General features: G+C 39.4%; 1 protein-coding gene across 1 annotated transcript; it reads right to left on the bottom strand.

Moving 5' to 3' along the window:
* Window positions 1-3,927: 3,927 nt before the first annotated feature.
* On the bottom strand, window positions 3,928-16,341 carry naa60 (N-alpha-acetyltransferase 60, NatF catalytic subunit). The gene is made up of 7 exons (XM_078269242.1): window positions 16,104-16,341; window positions 13,470-13,585; window positions 10,543-10,672; window positions 9,683-9,779; window positions 8,684-8,918; window positions 6,970-7,137; window positions 3,928-5,790 (listed from the first exon to the last, which is right to left on the bottom strand). Exons 2-6 carry the CDS (start codon window positions 13,577-13,579, stop codon window positions 6,981-6,983), a joined length of 729 nt encoding a protein of 242 aa, XP_078125368.1. The 5' UTR covers window positions 13,580-13,585; window positions 16,104-16,341; the 3' UTR covers window positions 3,928-5,790; window positions 6,970-6,980.
* Window positions 16,342-18,474: the final 2,133 nt, after the last annotated feature.

Raw genomic sequence — 18,474 nt, 5'->3', positions numbered from 1 at the left:
CTCTCTGATAATGGGCGTGACTGATTCCACAGTAACGTCACCTGTGAATCCTTTACCGTAACTGACGCTACAGTGCGGCCTCAAAAACACGCAGTGTACCGTACACTTTAGAATAAAGCTACAACCCGCAAAGCTTCCATTACCGCGAATTTATATTGGATGTTGGATTGGTTTTGGAGGTGATGATTAGTATGGAAGCCCAGTTCTGCCAGAAAATTGATGACAGCAATATGACAGAATGTAAACATAATATAATATGGACAGTTTGTAAACTGCAATACATTTTACAATTAACAATGATTCTAAATGAGCTTGCACATTTTTATTTTTCATTCAAATAATAAAACCATTATTCATCCACACGCAGAACATCGAGACAATGTTATCCACTCTTTTATTTAACCATAAGCATTTTTCCATCCAAGCATTTAATCGAGGGTCTATTCAATAATACTAGTCTAGAAGTATTATTACCATTAGTATAACTATTAGTAGTAGTAGTAGTAGTAGCAGTAGTAATATTAGTAGTAGTAGGATCAATCATTAAAAAAAAAATCTCTTGGCAAGTCAATTAAAAATATTATTGTGCAGTAGACTATTTTTTTTCATCTGGGCGATTAGATTGGGAATACAAGAGGCACAAACTGGGGCAAAATTAAAATTATTATAATTATTTACAATAACTACAATAACCCACGTAGAAAAAAAAAAAGAGAATCGAGAATAAAAATAGGTTCGATAATCTTAGCACTAATATGTACCATACCGTGCGAACAATGTGCTGCACGTGTAGTACTCATCAAGTAGAAGATAATGCTATACATAGCTGAAAAATAGGCCTTTTTCACAAAATACATTTTGACATACAGTAGGCCTACAGTAGGAAAAGCACAGGTGTAAATAAAAAGGAGTGATGGCTGAATTCCATTTAGCAGCTTCCGTTTCAGGGTCCTGGTACTGTTCATGCTGGCTCACTTTCACACTGTCATTCCTGACATCTCATCTTTTTCTTCTGGTTGAACTGGAAAATGACATGGTTCACATAAATCACCTTCTCACATTCAGCAGAGGGAAACATAACTGCATTTGTATTTAAGCGGAAAGAAATGGTAACTGGATAACTGTCCACTAATTTCTGTAAATGTGTTTTATGGTTACATAATGGACTCCATGGAATAGTGTGTGTAATGTGATGCTGATAAAACACAGCTGAAATAATGCAGCTGTGCAATGTGCATTAACTACAATTCCTTTTTCAATCGGCCTCTTTTATCACCACCACGGACTGCTGATCCCTTTTGTACAACGCATGAGGGAAAAAACAAAGAGAACATGAGGCGGGAGCAGGAGCGGGAGCGGGAACAAAGGGTGAGGCAAAGATATGACCGCCTCCCATTTGCCCTTTACATGTACAGAGGTTAGGCAACAACAAAAAACACACCTCATGAAAAATGATTTTAAAGAGAACTGGCATTTTCATCATAGTAACACTGCCGTTTAATTTGACAGCCAAAAAGCAGTATCTGTCGGCTATAAACTGGTCTGGCCCTTAGCATTTTAATACGCGTTACAAAGCAACATATGAGAGCTCCAAAGAGACAATACTTTCTGTACTTTTACAAGATATTTGAGAAATTTCAATAAGCAAACATCAACTTTTCAGCTTTAGGGCCAAATTATCTCTTTACACATTGCTCTGGAACAAATTTGGGCCTCACTGTACAGAAAGCTGAGTTTGTTCTGAACATTTTGATATGAAACACAAATGGGTATCTGGTTATATGCAAATATCCTTAAAATGTGAATTTAAAAAGAAATGCAAAAATGCCCTTAGACCTCAGAGGGTTAACATGGCTGCCTGTAACACTGCTAATTGGTAAGACAATCGTTTTTGCCATTGACTACAACAAACACATATAGGCTTAAGAGACAAATTAATTAAAATTTTATGTGAATATTTCATGCGCATGAACACATAGCAATTATAGTTTTTAGTGGACTGGTCCACCACTTTGCTCCAGGCTGAAATATCCAGATAACTAGCCTATTGAGTGAATTATCAATTTTGTACAGACATTCATTGCATTCCAGATGATGAATCATCCTGACTTTTCCTCTAGCGCCACCATGAGGTTCACATTTGTGGTTTTGATTGAAATGTCTCAACAACTATTGAATGGATTGCCATGAAATGTGTTACGTCCCCCTCATATGTTGTAATCAATTTGGTGAAGATGTTAAATTTGTCCTTGGTTTATGACCAAATACGTACAAAACTAAAGACATTCCCATCAGCCTCAGCTTGACTTTGTGTCAAGCGCTAATTAGCTAATGTTAGCATGCTCACACGAAACTAAGATGGTGAACATTGTAAACATTCCACCTGCTAAACATCAGCATGTTACCATTGTCATTATTTAGCATGCTGACGTTAGCATTTAGCGCAAAGTACTGCTGCGTCTAGTCTTGTTTCCTACAATACGGACGACAAAAACAGTTCCATCCATTCTTTAAAAGGGCTTTATTGACAGTAACCCCCCTTTGTCAATGTGGCCAAAATTGGAATCAATACAGTTGGACACTGGCAATGTATTCTTCTGACACAGGGCAACATTTGTTAAGAAATCTATGCTCTGCTTCAATGGGGACTGTGCATTCATTAATTAATGGTCTTGGATCTTCTGCAACACTGAGAACATTTTGATGACATTGGACAGCAGAACAAAAATGGCTGCTGCAGCAGCGTACCGCAAATGATGATTCTCTTGGCCTTTTAAAACCTGATTAGTACAGGACAACGTAGATCCATTCTGAGGAAAATCTTTAATAGGTATTCTCGACGTGTTTGGATATAAACACCACACTAATGTACTTTTCCTAAAGTAGGATTGGACATTTTCATTTTGTGGCTGTACATCTACCAAATCTACAAAAAAAAAAAAAAAAAACATTCAGATTTACCGCTAAGTAGCGACCTTAATTGTATTTTTCTGTTTTAGATAATCAGTTTAAAAAGTGAATTTGCCTCTTCAGGGTATCCCTCAGCTTAGCATTGGAAGTCAACTGCTTCTGTGCAGTTTATGAGTTACATTACAAAAAGGTTCAACTGTATTGAGCCCCATAAGGTGAAAATAGAAGTCATGAATGATCCTTCAGCCAAGGACACATTCCTCTTCTTGCCCCTGGCAAGAGCACCAGTTATGTAACAACAAACATGTACAGTGTGGAGAAAAAGACAAAGACAGGCAGTGGACAGGAACACAAACACACTGTTGAATTTTAACACAAAACCTGCTTCTTCTTCTTCTTTTTTTTTTAAATTTTTTACCCATTATTGAAACAATATTGTGCAGAAAAGCCTTCATGGTCCTAGAAGTAAAGCCACGTTGTATGCACTGAATTTAAAAAAAGGAAACTTTCTATTCTGTTCTCTACAGGTGCTGAGGTTTTGGCAGGATGCTAATGGTACTATTGCGCCTATGTTGCACCAGATGTTTAAGGAGGAAAGGACAAAAAGGAAGCCTTTTACAGTGTATTGACACAAGATCAGTTTACGCATCATGGGGAGTACTATACAGCCTGTGAAACTATGTAGTCTTCTGTGACTCTGTGGGAGCTTTCCAAATTCTAAGAAAATAAGCCTGAATGTGTTATCGCTTGGAAGTTGGACACACTTTTTTTTAAGATAAAGCCCAGACACCTGACTGGAAGTCTGAAAGTGATTTTACCAGTCAGACTGGTTTAACAAAAGATGTTATTACGTTGCATTATGGAAGGTGTAGGAGCTGAAGGTCAGGACAAACAGTTGAAACCATGGCTAATTGTGAATGAAAACAAGGCTCAGGACAATCACAACCACAATCATTATAACAATGTCAAATAGTCATACAGCAGGGGCAGTCATACTGACTCAGTCTTTACAATCAATCAAATAAAACAAATTTATTGCATACACAATGTCTGAAATTTACTTTAGTTACCTGCCCAGGGCTGGTGAACTCAGAAACGTTCACTTTTTAACAATGGATACACATTTTTCACAGTTACCCTTACTTTTTTTTCAGTGCTATGTCCTGAATAAAAACTATTTGCTCACTGACTACATTGGATCAGGTGCAACATAGATGCAATACAATTAAGAAACTGCAATATTCCTCACTGTCACGTTACCAGTCAACATGTTGGGTGAACTTTACTAATTTGTTTTCCACAGACAATTCAGACCAACATTTGGCACTTGCTGGGTGCTAATCTTGGACCCTGTGCGCACACACAGTTACACACAGTTACACACAGACAGACACACACACACACACACACACACACACACACACACACACACACACACACACACACACACACACGGTGTATGATGTGTGTGTTTAGGAGCATTACATCCATTTCTTCATCTCTTCTACATGCCCGCATAAAAATCTAATCTAGGCCGCATTTTAAAATCTGGACAAACAAATGGACATTTCTCTACATTAGCAGCAATTTTACAGCCATGGAGCAGACAGATAGGGCTGCAGCCATTTTTTTTTAAATCTCTAAAATAAGGACCCGAGCCGCTCCCCCTTTACTCTTGTAAGAATTATACATGGGCAACATTTAGAAACAATGTAGAAAGGCTTCGGGGTTTGATCATATTTTTATGTAAGACTTTCAAACAGCACTGCATAATATGTGAGGTGTCTGTTCTTACTAATTTCGTGTTGCAAGTACTGAGTAACATACTTTGACATGTTCATATGTTGCTGTAGTTCAGTTTCCAGTACAATTGTTGCGCACAGCAAATCAGACAATATCATGATTTTCAAAAGGGTAAGAATCCTTTTTAAAAAAACTCCAGTTGCTTCTAAATATATCACCCGTCTACATTGTGTCTCAAAGTTGCCTGCGTATAATTGGCTTTATTCTACACTACTAGCCTATTAACATAGCTAGATAGATTCACAGACCAATTCAATTTAACCTGTTCTTGAGTCTCTATTTTACAAAGTGGAACTGACTCTGGATTCATTCTATACTCAAAAAAAAGGGGAAACGGGATTGGTTATCTTTCAACTAGGACTACTGACAGCATAGAATAGACATACATATTGAGATAAATTTATATATTAGCTTAGTATATATAATATACAAACAATATACAGAGTCTCTGTGACAGTGGTGGACAGGATGAAAGGAGACAGACAAATAGGCAGGGTTGAACCTTTTGGTCTCTGTGGGGTTTCTTAGTGGGTGTTTGTGTGTGTGTGTGTGTGTGTGACACCCTTTTTACACCAAAACTACGACCTGTGTTTGCCGTATATGTGTCTGGGTGAATATGTGAACCAGGTCCTTGGCTTTGCTCTGCTGCCTGGGTTGAAAAGTGGGTCTGACACTGCTCCGCTTTGGTATGACTGGGTGAACACAGGTTACTGTTGGAACTATGGGGTTGTGTAGTATATATACAGGATAGTATAGTAACAAAGTAATTAAAAGAAATCCCATGGTTTTACCAGAAAAGAATCCAACAGTGCACTTCCGGTGACGTTGCAATGCAACAACCCTGTTTCCCTTCGGGGCGCAGGACTACAGCTGCAAACTCGGATCCTGTGTGAACAGTGTAAGACGTGTGTCGTACCGGGATTCATTTTCTAGTGTGTGAACGGTCAAAAAACGCAGGTTGAACCTGAGCCCTGTGTCAAACACAGGGTGTGGAAAGCCGTACGAGATCGAAGAATGTGAGTGTGCTTGTACATCTTGGTGTGTACAGGGGAAGACTGATGAGAAACGACTGCGCTCCTAAAGAAAACAGACAGACAGAAGAGAGACAGAGAGAAACATCAGACATCCATTAATAGAAAGTCATGTCAACAGTAGCGCTGGGTACCGAATTCAATACTTTTTAGGCGCCGATCGAACTGCCTGCTTAGTATGGAGTATCGGAAAAATGCCTTGTCATTCAATACCAAATTTCGATACCTAGCGTCAGTGAGCCAATATAGTACAGGCATTATGCAACATGACCCCACACAAATTGCAACAGAAACTGATCTAGTCTCATAAAAAGTCTCCTCTATCACATAAAAAGTCCTAAGAAATCCAAGTGGTGGAAAGTATTGACGAATGCTGTAATCGGTGATGCCAATTTCCCATTGCAGCCCATGTTAAGGGGAGACACTGCAGGTGAATAGGGAAAATATTTTAGCTAACAGATATCACCATGAAACTGCCCCAGTTGATTACTTATATTACGACAATACTTTTTTGTATTACAAGTTTTCAGAACGTTTAGGTTTAATTATGCAAATGAGGCATTGTCTAATTAAATATGTGCTGATTTGCATAAATAATGGTGTTTCAGTATTTTTCAACTTATTTTCCCCATGCATTGGTGTCTAAGTGACTAATGTGAATTGACATCTTTGAAATCTTTTGACTCTGTGGTCCAGTATTGAGTGAGAACGCTGTAACCAGCAGCCGTGAACCGGGCTGCAATGTAAAATGCACAGCGTCAGTTAGCGTCCACTAACGGTGCCGTTTTTGCCACTGACAGGAGTAATAAACATTTGTCGGATTTTCTGTTGCAATTTGTGGGCGATTCACCCCTTTTTTTCTCCCAAAATGCTTGTGCTAATAAGCACGCAGCATGCTTCTACCTAGATCTAATAATGCTGCTGATTGGCTGTCTAACTTTACACCTCGTGGAGGCACGCAGGAAAAACTTTGTTACACACAGAGACGGGGCTCACGTAGTGGGGGCTGAAAAATAAAATACAAAGATTTGTGCCGTAATGTGTAACGTTGTAATTTCTTTTTGTTAAAATGGATTTTTATAAAATTGGTATCGAAAAAAAGTATCTTTTAGAAACCGGTATCAAAGTCACGGTATCGGCAACTATAATCAAACATTTTTGAACGATGCCCAGCACTAGCCATTAGCTACAACTGTATGCTCCTGTCACCACAACTCCCACCCACCATGTTGTGGGTCACATTGTTCTGCTGTACTGTATGCCGGTCTTGGAGGCGATGTTGGACCAGGGCAGCAGAGAGCGCAGCAGGGACTGGGCCTGCCGGTACAGCCTCTGAGGGAGGGAGCACGGGCTCAGGCTGGCCAGGGTCGAACCGATGTGCTGGATATAGTCAGTGGGACAGGAAGTTAAGGAAAATATGAAAGATACAACATTTATGTTTGGTTTATCTACTTGAGGTGATTGCCTGAAACATAGTCTGGCATTGGCAGACCATTCTCCACAGCGCTGCGGAGGAGGGTCTGGCTAGTCCACACAGCATTCCGGGATGGGAGAAAAACGTGCTCTAGTTTATTGGCATTTCTTTAAACCAGTCACAATTGTCTTGGGCGACAGTGCCTCTGCAAAATAGCCTCGGGAAGGAACTTGTTTTGGTGGAACGTGTACGTTCAAACGTTGTTTTAGTCGTGCAACAGAAAACTCAGAGTGGTCAGATAGTCTAGCTTTTTTCAACTGCAACTCCGCTGCATTGGCCACACGCAGCGGAGTTGTATCACTACAACATGATGCCGACGGTGTACACGTTTTGCTAACAATTTGTTGTTGGTGTTGATACGTTTCTGTCAGTTTCTATCTGGCCTATCACAAACTATTTGGTAAGTTTTCTACTCCAATCACACACTTTGCCGCTTAAAAAGTTGTGTTTAGTTTAAATAACGTCATGTATTGCTAGCGACCAGCAAGTTGTCGTTGCTACAATGCTAACGTTACTACAGTGCTACTGCTAAAACAAATATGTGTATAAAAGCTCAACAGGAAAACCAACTGCCTGGGCAACCCTCTGCCAAGCTAGCTATTAACATCCCTCTAGTCATACAGAGACATATCATAAAGTTGGCTATAAGAAAATCACGTTCTTTTAATTTGCACAAAATTTTAAATATAGCATATGTGCATACGCGGGAGAATATATTGGAGGGAGGTTCGCGAGTCTGCCCTCTCATTGGCTACCGCTCTGCAAAAGTTAACACAGTGTCGCCTTCAGGAGAGCGGTGAACATCCGGGCACATTCGCCGCCGTCAGCAGAGTTCGTTCATAGCGCTGTTCTTATGGGGAACGAATTGAATTGCTCCGCTCTGCCGTTATTTCAGCTGCCTTTAAAACCCCAACGTAAAGCGAGATTTATGCTTCTGTAGAGGCTCCACGCAGAGCTTTCACCGTAGCGTACGTAAGTGGCCTGAAGTCTATACTTGTGCGTCGATCTCTTTAGGAGAATAGCAGGGCCGACATGTGTGCGCGCGTGGGGAGTGTGTGGTAGAGCGAGTGAGGGAGTAACGGTGATTAGCTTCGGAGCGAGTACCGACTAGCGGCATAGTGAGAGAAACAAAGTGTCTCCCCTGTGCTTTCTGACCACGGTGGGAAAATCTGTAGCAGGAAAAGTTAACCCTCTCCTTGATTTCATGTTGTTTATGGAGAAGGAGAACCAGGAAATGAGTAGAGGGAAATGCAACGCTACCAAGCCACGGCCGAGCGGACCAATCACAGTTGTTGCGGTCTGCCTTGCCGCATGGTCCGTATCTACTCATACCTACGTACGTACCCATGGCGTTGATTTAACGCACAAGCATAAATTGGCCTTAAGAGTGAAATATAAAAACAATCCGTGCACTAAGTAACAGTGAGCAAGTGTCTTCTTTTCCTGCTTTTTTACAAAAGGATATAATATTGTCCAGGGCGGATGACCCCCATTGATGTAGAGCACATATGTGAATCCATCTTTGAGGACGCCTCGTATGGAGTAGTAGTAGGGCAGGTAGTGGTGCTGACTGAAGTCCCTGTTCTCGTAGAAGTGGATGGCAGTGTTGTTGGTGGTGAGGACGTGTAGGTAGATGGCCTTACAATGGTCCTGGGCTGTCGTTGAGATGTGCTCCTTCAAACTGTCCAGCAGTAAGGAGCCTGAATGGTCCAAAGGGAGAGACAGCTCCATCAACATGAATGAACTATACAGTATATTTGCCATTTACAGGTCATTACTAAAAGCAGGTGTTATTTTAAAAGCAGTTTTCAGTCAGTGGGATTAATTACATAATAACCTTTCAGAATATTGTAATTCAAGTGGTCAGAGAGAAAACTAGATCACATGGCATTTCAGAGGGAGAGAGTGTTCATATTGGCTTTTCTACAGAGAGGGAGAGCTGATTTCTTTTTAGCTTTTACCTACTGCAGCTTTAACGTAAATGCGTATGATTTTCCATTTTGTGCTTGTTGGACACTGGACTCAAACAATGCTGTATGTTCCCTCCATTGCCAGCTGATGTGTGTGCGCTTTCACATTTGAATTCAAAGTGTGAAATGGATGAAGACCTAAGAACATTAGCTGGACCAGAGTGCACTGTAAGGCTATGTTCACACTTGGCGTCTTTTTTTAAGCTGCCAGCGTCTGTTTTACATTATAATCCTGTGAAGTAAACAGTGTTTTTTTTTTTAAGATTATTATCTTCTAAGTAAATGAATAAAATTCTCTCTTCCCCCACCCCACCCCCCCCCTTCAACTCTCCTCACAGTCTGAAACCTTCTGGGTTAGGGTGAAGGGTGGGGTTTGACATGCAGTGTTTCTGATACAGGTTTGGGGAAGTGTCAAATAAATGAACGTAAGTCAATGCACTATCGTCCAACATGCACGTTTGTGTGGGTGAGTGAGTGGGAGAGCTAGGAGGTACCTATGCCATGTTTCCTGAAGTCTTTGACCACTCCCAGGCTGAGGATGTAGGCTACCTGTGTGTCCACGGGGAAACTGGAGGCCAGGATGTCTCCATCCTAACACACAAACACACAGACACACACAGATACACACAGATTAAGACCCAGCACTCTGTATGAACATTACATTATTCTACTATTTTACCTTACACAACAGATTTATGGAATAAAACACTACATTTGATTCAGTATTAAATTATATAATATCACTTAAAAGGTCATTTGGTGTCACTCTGATCATGCTCTGTATGCTCATTGCTCCCTTCATCTTTTTTATCTTTGCCTAGGCAAATGACCCACTGGGAAGGCAGATTCCAAAATGCAAATACTAAATTCAGTGAACAGCTTATACAAACAATGGCCTAAAGTGAGAGGAGCATATTTCAGATACCAGCGCAATGGAACACGTTCAATTCCAGTATTTCATTACACAGGAACAGTAGTCCCAATTCATTTAAGGGGAGGGAAAATCTGCGATAAAATGAAAGACCTGAAATGAAAAACCTTCCGTCTTTAATGTTCATCTTTGTTTATACTCCTTTCTCATCACCCTGTATCCCCTTATTTCTTGTTCTTGTGTAATGACCGAGTCTAACTCAGTCAGGGGCATCTTGTTCATCTAATTAGATGACTAAAAACAGATTCTACCATGTTTACATGTGTTCCACTTTTGACATTTCCAAACGGCAGCTGCCTGGGAGTGGATAAAGTGGACTAACAACACACTCACAGGGACACCACCGCTACGGAGCACAGCTTCAGAGCCTTGCGTTTTGTGTGAATACAGTGTATACACTGTATACAGGGCTGAACATCGCACCTCTTTGTGTACTTTGGTCCGGCCTTTGATCTCGGCCACAATCATTCCCACGATGCCTCCTCTGAAGGTGGCGGCGAGGGAGAAGAACTTCTTGTTGGATGTGATGTCCTGATACCATGACTCTGGGTACCTGCAGTCGAAGGGCAGAGGCGTTAGCATTCATGCATGGGCATGTATAGAAATCTGTCACCCAGTCCTTAAAAGAGTTAGAAAAATCACTAGGGCTGGGATCATATGCTTTTGTCCCGATTTGATTCTTTCACGATAGATGGGTGCCGATTAGATTCGTATCGCGATTTTCATTTATTGCGATTCTAGAAGTATTGTGATTTGATAGTATTGAGTATTGCGATTTTTTGACATTTATTTTAGAGATGCACCGATAGACCGGCCGGTGACCGGAATTGGCCGGTTTTCACGTGCTCGGCCATGACCGGCGACCGGCAGGTCAGTCTGACGTATGCCGAAATCATGCCGGTCAATGCTACAATTAACTGACAACATAAGTTATACGAGTTACAGTTTTCAAGGACGCACGCACACACGGACGCGACAGCACAGTCTCTTTTTCCTTTCTCGCAACCCTTCCGCCGTGTGTCGCGCGTACCCGCTCGCGGTGTGAAGCGCGTGTCGGCGCTATTCTCGCACATGTAGGGACCCTCGGGAATTAACCTGCAACATGTCAGCTGTTTGGAAATTCTTCAGCGTGTGTGCAGAAGACAACAAGTTTGCAATATGCAACACCTGCAAAGAAAAAGTAGGGCGTGGAGGGACAACACCAAAAACCAAAATCACATTTTTTTAGTTGGATATTGGATGTGAAAAGAAGGAAATGGTTCTAACATTGACCTTTAGATGTGTGTGAATTTCCCACACCAGGAGTCATTTATATAGTTCTATTTTATAGTGATCCATTATCTGTTAAAAAATATTTCTATGTTCTGTGCAAAATGTTCCATTAAAGAAAAGATAGAAAATAAATATTTGTGTGATGTAAAAAAAAATGAAATCGGAATCGGCTAAAATCATTATCGGCTGGCCTAACTCAAAGAAAATCGGAATCGGCCTAGAAAATTATAGTCGGCGCATCTCTAATTTATTTCGTTTGTAAAGAAGAACATAACATGTATTTTCTGCATTTTCTGCTTTCGCTCTGGAAGCGGATATGATGTAACCGTATAAACAGAACATATTTAGGTGAATCAGTTGGAAAAAATATATAAATAAAAGGAGAAGAAGGGAAAAGAATGAAGATTAAACTGTATGTAGATCGAATCATGTAATGCAGAACCAAAGTTCACAAGCGCGGGCTCCGCCCGGAAACTTTTACCTGTAGAGCATTAGTTTAAAATGTTACTTGAGTAAGTATCATCAGGAAAATGTACTCAAAGTATTCAAAGTACAAGTACTCAATGCAGAAAAATCCTCACATTTTAGAAACTGGAAACGACCCAATTGTTATATATATATATGTTAATCAACTAAGTGTTTAATCGTCTAATCATTTCTCAGTCCTTCCAGAAAAATGCGGAGTCTTTTTGTGATTGTTGTGGGCAAAAATCCTTGATTACGCGGCGCGTTTTCTTAAAAAATGCGCTGGAATATGCGGGATATTTGCGCAATTTTATGCGATGAAATTGCGGGAACTTGCAAAAACTGCGGTTTCGTCGTGGCTTCATCGCGGGGTTTGCAGCTTTTCGATGATGTTCACGTCGCGTAATCACGTCACTTCATAACGTTCCCATGGCAACAGGGGAAAATGGCTGCTCTTGTGTGAAGTAAATGCAACATTATTCAACTTTCTGCTAAGATATATGGGACTTTTTTGCAATGAAAATGCGGGGATTATGAAATCATGCAAGCCCCGCATATTTTGCGTGGAAATCGGCAATTTACGCGGCGAAAGTGCGGCGTATTTGAAAAAAATGCGCCCCCCCCCCCCGCATAAATATGCGGACTTTGGCTGATTGTGCATTGAATTATGCGATCGCATAATTGCATTTTTCCTGAGGGACTGATTTCAGCTGGACTTAAAGGCCTGTATACTGTTGGTTAGTTTAATTTATAGTTAAACATCATAGTTTTTAAACTACATGTGTTTTGTGTGCAAAAGTCTTAATTTGTAAAGCAACTAAAGATGTCAGATGAATGCAGTGGAGTAAAAAGTACAATATTTCTCTCTGAAATGTATTGGAGTAGAAGTAGAAAGTGGCATGAAAAGAAAAGACTCAAGTAAAGTACAAGCACCACAAATTTGTACTTAAAGGGTAACTAGGGTAACCGTTTTTTTTCAACCTGGAGCCTATTTTCCTATGATTTTGTGTCTAAGTGACTGATGGGAACAACAATCTTTGACATTGGTCCAGTATTAAGCGAGATGGCTGCAGTCGGCAGCGGCGAAACAAGCTACAATGTAAGTTAATACAGCAATAGTCCAGCTTGTATTTACCTTCACAAAAATGCTTGTTTTGCCGCTGACAGACTCAGATTAATATTCTAAGTGAGGCTGGGCGATATGGAGAAAATCAGATATCACGATATTCTTGACCAAATACCTTGAAATCGATATTGCGGCGATATTCTAGGGTTGACAATTGGTGCTTTAACAAAATATCTTCCCACTTAGATTTTAGATAAATAATCATCAGTAATGTGGACATAATGTCTACGTGGGGAAAAGGCTAATAATAGAACAGCTAGAACAGTCTGGTTAGTTCAGAAAAGTACATCACTTTACTGTAATGCAGCCTTTAAAACCAGAAAAAGACAAGACTTGGGTCATATCACGATATCCAAAATCTAAGACGCCCAGCCCTAATTCTAAGTGTCCAGGTTGAAAAAAAATGGCAGTTACCCTTTAAGTACAGTACTTGAGTAAATGCAACTTAATCACATTCAGTGTACCAATGGTGGAATGTAACTCTTACTCGATTGGGAACCAATCACCACAGAGCAGCTTGACATTGTCTATGTCATCGTGGCAGAGGAAGCGGAGCTGGACTTCACTGAGAGCTGTGGGAGGCACCACGTCACTCATTCACACCTGCAAGGACCAACAGAGAGCACACACAGGCTGTCCTTAGCAACACGCCAGGCTGACCTCAGCAACAATAACACATCATGTGGAGCCAAACTTAGAGCTGGAACAATTCCAAACTTTGTTGTACAATTAATTGTCTCAAAAATAATTGCGATTAACAATATAATTGTCTCCAGGGGTTTTCCCTGCCATTTCAAGTCTAAGGTGAAGCACCCAAGCCGTTTTTGGCCACTCCTAAGCTGACTGAATGTGAAATGCGCCAAAAACGGCAAAAAAGTGCCCAAAACAGTGAAACCTAAAACACTTTTCTCAGATCCAATGACTGTAGTTGGACATCTTTAGCAAGTTTTGTCTTTAAGTTTTTTGAGTGTTATCTATTATCTGCTGTGGCTTTTACAACGTCTTGGAAACAGATATGGTGATAATAATGGCCCTAAATGATCAAATTGCACATTTATTTAACTGAAAAACATAATTTTTTTTTGTTGAGGAAAGACCACTTATCTTCCGTCAAATATGCGTACCCAAGTCTTCGTCAAACCTAGGGAAAAAACTGGTCTCTTTCAGTCCAATTTTAAAATATTTATTTAGGATACATCTTTTGGTTATATCACTGTTATGTGACCAAGATAAGGTAATAACACAAATACACAGCCTATGAAGTAAACAATGCCTCTTTATTATCATCATTTTTCTTCTTGTTGTTGCTATGAACGTGTATAGGGTCAAGTGCCCACAACTAACAATTGAAATAATAGTAAAAATATATAGTCTGACCAATAATCACTTATATAATTGCAATTTGGCATATCTAAACAAAATCAACAATTACCAGTCATAGGCCTTAAGACCTTAGCTAATGTTAAAAAAAATCTGCAATTATTAAAAAAATAAATAAATGGTGTAATGATTGTTACAGGCCTAGAGCGAAACTTCAATTTAGAAAAAGTGCAACTTCCAACACAACGTCCTATCTTCAGTAAAAAGCGGCCGTTGACACCCAAAAGAATGAAATAAACATCAAAATGGGATTGACGAGTTTGGATTGTTTTGAAATAACATGACTACGATAGCCTCTTGTATCCGTTACTACGTGGGGGATGGAGAAGGACACAACGCTGTGTTTATGTGTATACATGTTCATGACTCACATTCAAGCATATATTACTCTTTAAAAAAAACAAAAAAACACTTGTAAGAGCTTTCAGAACATTAAATTGAATTTAACCTAATTTAAAAAGCTAAATAAATGACCCAACCTGGCAGAACCAGTCAGTGTTTTGCTTTAGTTTGTAGAAGACTTAGGTGTGCGTATTAGGGGGGGGGGGGGGGTTTAGGCGTCCTTCCTCAAGAAAATGCTACGTTTTTCGGTAAAATAAATAAATAAATGTTATTTCCCCATATACTTTGTGTCTCTTTGTGGGGTTTTGCGTCTTTTTGTAGTCGTGCTGTGTCTCTTTTTGGTCATTTGTGTTTCCTTTGGGGGTAGTTTTGGGTATCTGATCATTTGGTGTCCCTTTGTGGTAGTTTTGCGTCGCTTTTCCACATCATTTTGATTATTATAACCATATCAGTGTCTGAAATGTTGGAAAAGCTCGGGCAGATCATAAATGAATAACACTCAAAAAGCTTAAAGACAAAACGGTCTTCAGAAGCCCAACTACAATCATTAGATCTGAGAAAAGTCTTTTAGTCACATTCTTCGGCTTTTGGCGTTGTTCACCATTAGAACATTCAGGCAAAACTTCCGCAGATTCATCATTGACCATATTTATAAAGATTTTGCATTATTGTGGCATTGTGATTTTAAGTCAAATAAAACAAAATAAATACTTTATAATACATGTATTAATTCTGATGGCAAAATGTACTGTTGATGTAAAATGTAAATTACAAAAAAAAACGTTGTACTTTTTCCTCCATGAGTTTGAACATGGTATACATTTAATTTCTAAATCCAATAACAAAACGGCTTTGAAAACTTTCAACATATGGACCTCTCTAAATATCCTTACATAATATAGGCTACCCCTAGCAATGTTATTCATACGTCTGTCTTTTATATACTTGTATACTGTTCTGTATACTTTGTATGATTCCATGTATACTATATTATTTTTCTTGCTATAAAGAGAAAAAAAAAAAAATCCATATCAACACGCTTCATTGTGGGTTTTTTTTTGCTGACTACATTAATTGTTACCCGTTTACACGAAAACAACAAAAGTCATTCATTTATCGTTACCAATCTTGTTGACGTCAACAGAAATGTCTGCTTGTATACCTAGCTAGTGGTTGTTGACCCCGTGGCTGCCACTGCTTATATATTATGTTACCTTACGTCAACAACACATTCAAGCGTACTATCAAAATGATCAAATAATACTCGCAGAGTCACAATACAATAGGCCTGGTAAAGTAGGCTCTATTAAGTAAAACGACTGCCTGCTCATTAGCAACCAGGCTATTGAGGCTAACCATAGTTACCGCAAGCTAACGCTCTGTTGCTAAGCTAACGTACCTTGTTGTAACACTCGGACCCGGAGAAAGTCGAGGAGAATTATATTCCCTGAGTGTCTGTCGATACAGTCACTACTCCGGACACATCATGGTAAGACACCAGTGTATTCTCGACTCTCAAGGCCGTTTTATTACTGTGTCAATGCTACACAGGCTGCTAAGCTAGCCAGAGGTCTCCAGTTTAGCTAGCTAACTAGATAACAGCTGGATGTTTTCTTCCTGTTTGTGGCTGCTACGCGGGTGACGTCAGTCTTAAGCGTTTTCTTCTTTTGGTGATTAGCCGGTTGGTATCAAACATATTGGTGCTTTATCCCCACCTACTGGGCTGAAGTGTGGACTACTAGGAAATTATAGAATCTACCAAAGCCGATCTTATTAGAAATTCTTTGAATCTACTCACTCACATGTTCTATTATATATTAGCTAGCCTATTGTTGTGCTGCCACTCAGTGGTTTTATTCATTACAGCACAATATAATAATTTCTAATGTGTCAATAATGCCACAACCATCACATCTGCTGTTTACCTTCCAGGTTAAAGTCTTTCTAAAGTTTTGACGCTGCAGTGGGTAAAATACACCAGAATTTGAAGTAGAGTCAGTGTTCTCTCAGACTTGAAATTACAATATGCTGAAAGATTTTTATGGATGTTTTTTTGCCCAACGACGGCAAAAAATAAAGTGTGCTAACTTTTTACCAAATCTTCACTTTTTGCTTGTGAATTACCGGTAAATTTCCAGGCCCATTAAAAAGCATTCAAATCCACATTTTAAATCTTGTTTCTCACTGTTCCTGCTTTTGAAAAAAATAAAAATAAAAAAAATCTTAAGGATCGTCTCCAGACATGATTAGACACGATACTCAGTACTCAAATACTTTACACAAAAAAATGTAACCTTGTTCAAAATGTTTAAAATGACATATACTCCTTCTCCATCATGGACAATTTACAGATATACAAATATTGGTGCATTTCAAAACTTTACCTGCACACAGGATGTCTCCTGTGTTACTAAAAAGTCCATTCTCGGTGTGAATGCACTCGCTCAGCTGTCACTCTTAACAACAAGCTCTGGAGAAAAGCTAGTATGTGGACTTTGAGTTGGAAGTTTGTTTTTCTTTTGTCAAATTACTGTTTCCTAGGTAAAAATGAACTTTCATGCTCAATATTTTAAACTTTGCATGTTTTGTATGCGCCTGTATCATATACAGCAAAGCAGTGGCTCCCAACTCGAGACCCTTCCAAGCGGTCCCAAGATAAGACATGTAGATATAGATAAGCATTTTTTTGCTCACAAAAAGTATTCAAATCCACCTTTTTGTTGTTGTCACTGCTCCTTGTTGACTAGCCATATGCCCTGGAAAGTGTTTACTGATCCCCCTGCGCCGCGGCGTGCACACACCTGCAGTGGGTTTGAAGAAGGCTCAGTAATTATATTTGCAAGCAAAAGAAAAACAGAAAGGAAAAAACAAACAAAGATGCAAATCAGCAGTACTTTAGCACATTTGTTTTTTTAGCTGTGCAACAATTTGGTTGCATTCTTACTACCTCTAAAGCAGCTGAGTCTGTCCTTTATATATTCAAAATGAATGTGTGAAAATACGTTCCCATTTTCTAAATAAATTTCCATTATTTCTTCGTAACCAATCCATCATTAAAACACTGAAACACACGGGGCGCCTGGTGGAGCGAACGCCCCATGTGCAGAGGCTCGGTCCTTGCAGCAGCGGCCGCGGGTTCAAATCCGACCTGCGGCCCTTTGCTGCATGTCGTTCTCCCTCTCTCTCCCCTTCCATGTCTAAGTTGTCCTATCAAATAAAGACCTAAAATGCCCAAAAATAATCTTAACCCCCCCCCACTGAAACCCTTACTCGACTGAAAGAAATACTCATCTCTGCCCATTTAAAAAAAAATAAAATACTTTTGGAAACACTGCAAACTTTGCTGAATGTCAGTACTACTATATTTACTGTCATAATTATCTTCAACTAAAATGTAATAATAAAATGGCACATTTTGTGACAAAAAAATATTCTGCAACTATGATTGCTCTTGATCTTGATATTCATGAATATTATAATTAAAATGCATCGCCCTCTGAAAAACACATTATTATTAATAACGTAAGTGTAAAATAATGTATTCCAATAATAGCACACACATTTTACATGGGGTAATATTTGCAGACCTGAAATACTTCTGTCCTTCAAAAAAATACAAGTGAATGTCTTAAGACGACACATTTTTTTTTTTTTTTTTATTATCAAGCTTTAGTTTTGTTCACTTTGATGTTTTCCTAAAACATATTACATTTTGTCATGAAAACGTGCATGGCTCAGTAGGAAAGTTTCCATCGCACATTGGCTTGAGT

This window comes from Sander vitreus, chromosome 15 (genome assembly GCF_031162955.1).
Source record: "Sander vitreus isolate 19-12246 chromosome 15, sanVit1, whole genome shotgun sequence".
Lineage (NCBI taxonomy): Eukaryota > Metazoa > Chordata > Actinopteri > Perciformes > Percidae > Sander > Sander vitreus.
Note: the sequence above shows the minus strand (reverse complement) of the source record. Positions and strands in the feature narration are given on the sequence as shown.